At 38.1% G+C, this 4,842-nt stretch overlaps 1 protein-coding gene across 1 annotated transcript; it reads left to right on the forward strand.

The window, feature by feature from the left end:
* Positions 1-644: 644 nt before the first annotated feature.
* Positions 645-4,205, forward strand: LOC123131338 (F-box protein At1g80960). Its single transcript, XM_044551033.1, has 5 exons — positions 645-717; positions 1,742-1,800; positions 2,491-3,435; positions 3,524-3,667; positions 3,750-4,205. The coding sequence occupies exons 1-5, from the start codon at positions 669-671 to the stop codon at positions 4,062-4,064; spliced, it is 1,512 nt and encodes a 503-aa protein (XP_044406968.1). The 5' UTR covers positions 645-668; the 3' UTR covers positions 4,065-4,205.
* Positions 4,206-4,842: the final 637 nt, after the last annotated feature.

A 4,842-nucleotide genomic window follows, 5' to 3' on the forward strand; every position in this document is an offset into this window, starting at 1 on the left:
AAAATATTCACTATGTTTTTGAACTTTGTTCAGTGTGTATTAAAAAATTGTTCAACATATATTGCAAAATATTCAATGCGCACTCAAACATTATCAACACATAAATTCAAAAAAAATCATCTTATATTACAAAAAGTTCATCGTATAATACAAAAAAAGTTCATCGCGTATAATATAAAATGTTCATCGTAGATTAAGAAAATGTTCAACGGATATTACGAAATGTTCATGCGTATTTTTCAAAATTTTCAAAAGAAGTTCGCTACTTAAAGTTTTGCACTGTGAATCTATCAATTGAACTCACTAGTTCTGTTGGTTAGTTACACTAGCTCATGACAGGAGGTCGCGTGTTCGAGTCACTCGCATGTCACTTTATCTAAAAAAAATTGCACGCCAGGAACTCGAAAGCTCCAAATGGGCCGGCCCATTCGTGGCTGCCTTCAGCAAACGCTCAACAATTTGCCACCCGCGGGCGGCAAATAGGAGCTCTCGCGGTTGCGTTCTTGTGTTGAGGTGGCTCATGGGTGGTGAATCTGTGGGTCAGGCCCAATAAGACAACGATTGAGTTGGCCCAGTAGAACAATTCACACTACTTAGCACGGCCCGAAAAAACCCTAATCCCCTCTCCTTGTCTAATGCGAGAGTCGAGCCAGACTGCATCCCAGGGCATGGACTCCCTCACGCCGCCGGCGCCGCCGCAACCGCAGAACACCGAAGGTGAACATATCTACCATATTTCCTTTTTATTGTATTAATGCCTCCATGGTTGCCGCTTAGACCACTAGCAGAGGTCCACTGATCTAGCGGAGAATGGTAGGGGAAGGTTTAGGGTTTTTTTCTGGGGCAGAGGGGAAGAGATGTCGGGATTCTTTCGGCTTCCGTCGAAGCAGGTTATAGATGGTCATTTGTAGACACAGTCCACGTGGTTGATTGTATACCAATCTCTTGTGCTTTGTTTGAAGGAATATATTTGACTATCAAAGGAAATTCTCGTCAGTTTGATACTTGAGATTGAGGTGGTATTATAATTTGGTGGTGGATTGATCACATTCTGAAAATTAGCATAATGGGTGACACCTTTTGTTTAGAATGATGCATCCCTACTTTTCATTGTTAGAAAGTTTTCATTTGTTTTCTATTTTAGAGGAGACTTTTCCATCCACTCAATCTCTTGGTAGAATCGTTACTTTTTATCTGCTATCAAACATTCCTTGATCCAAATTCACTTAGTTTTCTAATCTTATAAGATTCAAGAGAGCATGACACTCTAATCATTCGTTTTTTCTGCCCTTGCAATTTAGGAATCCTGTGAATCAATGACTCTTGCGTGAGCCAAAGTCCTAACTCTTGAGATATGGTTACTTTTCAGGGGCCAAATATATGAGTTACGAACAAGCATAAACTTATATCTTTTGGTTTTGGTGCTTGATTTGTTAACCTCCCTCCTAAAATATCCGGCTACAAGCTAAAAAGGGTGTAACTTATTGTTCAAGTTAGATCGCCATACAATTTATTTTTGTAGCTTACTGAGTTCATTTTCATGTGTGGGTAGGGTAGGAGTACCAAGTGACGTAAACACGCCAACACCTCGAGTGTGACACTTAAACCTTTCTTAATGCAAGGGAGAATTTTTAATCCTTAGGTCATGCGAGAGGGCTTTTACCTTTGCCTACATGGAATTACATATGAACCTAGAACACAATGTAGTCAAGTAACTCATGATCAATTTTCTTTACTCCAGATGATTGTTTCCCACCAAAGAATGTATTGTGTAGGCATGATGAAGAGCCACATCTCCAGGTGTGTATTTTATTAACATCTGATATTGTTGGCTTTCCTTTTTTTTTCATATACCACTTCAGAAGTAAACTCATGCATATATGTTTCATACATTGCTGAGTTGATTTCCTCTATGGGTTAAAATAATTATTTATATATGTAATTTTTTTTGTTTAAATGCAATGGCCAACATGGTATTGCTAGTTAAACAACTCAGTTTTCTTGTAAGTTGAATGTCAATACAGATAGAGAAATTTAATGCGGCAAGGAATTTGAGCAATGTGGAGATATTTTGGCTCAAGCAAACTGGTTTAACATACATTTATGTTTTTACATAAGAACAAATATGAACTATTATTACCTTTTGAACAATACAATAATGAAAATTGTTCGTTAGTGCCAAATTTCTAAATCATACCCAGCTTTTAGGTGTCGTATTAGTTGCCAATTATAAATTGGTAGAATAAGTGCAGAGCTTCATGTTGTCTAGAGAATCTAAATACATAGTAAAAATATTTTGTGATTCATTATAAGAGAACATTGATGCTTGATTTGTTGTGTCTACTTGCTATACTATTTAGTGAGATACGTAGAAAATCGCTGTGCAAATTGGGAAGTGGTTTACTGCATTATGTTGTAAAATAAATCGTAAAATGTCCATATGCAGAAAAATCTTTCTAATTTTGTCCTATCATATCGTTTGTTCTGCAGAACTATGATTGGATCAGCACAATGCCAGATGATATTTTAATTGAAATTCTTTCCCTAATGACAATAAGTGAGGCAGCAATGACTGGTTTTCTTTCCACCAGATGGAGGCATGTCTGGAAAAAAATCGATCATCTCATCCTTGATTCCTATACTTTTGGGATGCAAGAGTTAGAGAAGTCACGTTACCATGAAAATACTCTTTTGTGGAATGATGTGGCTACAAAGTTTGTTCACAAAGTAAATGGGCTTTTGCACAGTCGTTATGGTAACAAAATCAAGGAATTAATTATTAGATTCCCATTAACCTCAGCCCATGCTTCTAATCTGGATCACTGGATTGAGTCTGCAATTGTAGCCTCTACAGAAAAGCTCTTCCTTGACCTGGATAACAAGTGTTGCAAGGAAGGTTGCACAATTTGTGTGAAAGGCACGAAGGCTGCTTCAGAGCCATATGACTTTCTCTTGGGGCCTATTTTTAATGGTAGAGCCGACTCGTTGGACGAATTGACTCTTTTCAATTGCAGTATAGGAACAATGCCTGCAAATATGAGTGGGTTCTCATATCTTAAATCCCTTCTACTCGCCCGTGTGTCAATTGTTGATGAAACCGTTTCAAGTATTATGTCCAACTGTTGTGCTCTTGAAATTATGGTCCTACAATATTGCCATCAATTGGTTCATTTGACGGCTTCTCATGCACGGTTGCAAATCTTGGTTGTTCAATTTTGCAAAAGCTTGGTCAGTATTTGTATTCGTGCTGACAACCTTGAGTCATTCGCATACATGGGCTACAAGATCAATATTGAGTGCGAACGTGCACAATTTCTTGAAATGCTCCATGTTTATTTTGTGAACAAGGACGACTGCCCTTTAGACTTCATAAGTGCATTTCCTAAGCTTCCCAAGCTAGAATTTTTGGTAATCCAGTTTCCTACATGCTTACAGGTATGTAATATATTTGGTCCTTTCTTTGTTTGATCATCTTTAGAAAGTTTGTACAGGCTTAATTCGTCTCCCTTTTGTCCCTCTCCAGGTATATCGTGTATTGCAGCATGCTTCAAGGTTTGCTGGTTTAACAACAATTATGTTAGTTCTCATGAAACCTTGGAAAGAAGGCATTTCCTCGGTGGCTTATGTTCTCAAATCAGCTCCTCTAATAGAATATTTTGGCCTACATGTAAGTTTTACAATTTTTATTTCTACATGTTGCTATGCTACACTTATTTAATTACTTTCCTACATATCAAATACCCTTGCAGGGTTGTTGCAAGCTTCATCAAAATACTCAGTTGAACATCACATGGCCCGAGGATTTAATACTTGCACGGCTCTACACTATTATAATTGGTGGGTTTAGTGGGGAATTCGAACTGATGGAACTCGTGTACTTTCTCCTAAGGAGCACACCCGCGTTGGATGTATTCGAAATCGATACACGCTCCATGGAGCCATGGTTGGCCAGGTCCAACGAAGATAAGTTGCAAGATGAGATGAGACGTCGTTATGCAAGAGAGATGGCTTATGCACACTTGGTTCCCAAGGTCCCATCCACCGTGAAGTTCCATATTATATGAACTATTCACTCCCTAAAAACGTAAAGTGTTGTAGAATCGGTGAACAGACCTGTGTTGAACTTGATGCATCTTATAGTCAGATCTTGTTTTGGTACTAGCTTAATTCTCCTGGTTTGCTACAGATCAAGATCATATTATTTGAACACATGTAGGATTTGGCTATGCATGTTTACATGCCTAATAAGCTCGTTATGGACCATGTCACACGTTTAGTCACAACACTCTTGATGTACACAATATGTCCTTGCCTCCAATCAAGTACGTACACCTGATCCACACGCCTGGTAATTCTATCTAATAACATTTTTTTACTTTGACACTTAAAAGATTTGGTTTATAAATACACGCAACAAACTAATGCTATATTATTTTACCAGCATATGCAAGATATTTGTCCCTTTGTTTGTATGATCATATTTATAAAAGTGTTTGTATGTGATATTCTTTTAGGGGCAGCAGGAGGTCATACACTCAAAGTCTGAAAACAATACAACACAATCTAGCATGAAAAGAAAAAGAAATCATACTTGGAAGAAATCTAGTAAATGAAAAATATATATTTCTGAGCGAAACGGATCCGACGACGGCGTCAGCATGCAATATTTAACGCGTCGATTTTTTATGGCACATTGATTTAGCAAGTCTACTTGGGATGGGCCATGTATCACCTTTGTTTTCAACATACACGCAGATGTGAGCTGTCCAGTATGGCAACCTTCGTTTAGCAGAGCATACCTTGAGCCTGTATGTTTCATTGGTCTAGGCAGGCACCCCTCTC

The sequence above is a fragment of the Triticum aestivum genome, chromosome 6A (assembly GCF_018294505.1).
Source record: "Triticum aestivum cultivar Chinese Spring chromosome 6A, IWGSC CS RefSeq v2.1, whole genome shotgun sequence".
NCBI classification, from domain to species: Eukaryota; Viridiplantae; Streptophyta; class Magnoliopsida; order Poales; family Poaceae; genus Triticum; species Triticum aestivum.

Excerpts from the sequence above, each read along its gene's own strand:
- LOC123131338 (XM_044551033.1), top strand. The coding sequence starts at position 669 with ATGGACTCCCTCACGCCGCCGGCGCCGCCGCAACCGCAGAACACCGAA. Across the intron at positions 1,801-2,490 it reads ATGAAGAGCCACATCTCCAG|AACTATGATTGGATCAGCAC; the intron begins GTGTGTATTTTA and ends TTTGTTCTGCAG. Across the intron at positions 3,436-3,523 it reads AGTTTCCTACATGCTTACAG|GTATATCGTGTATTGCAGCA; the intron begins GTATGTAATATA and ends GTCCCTCTCCAG.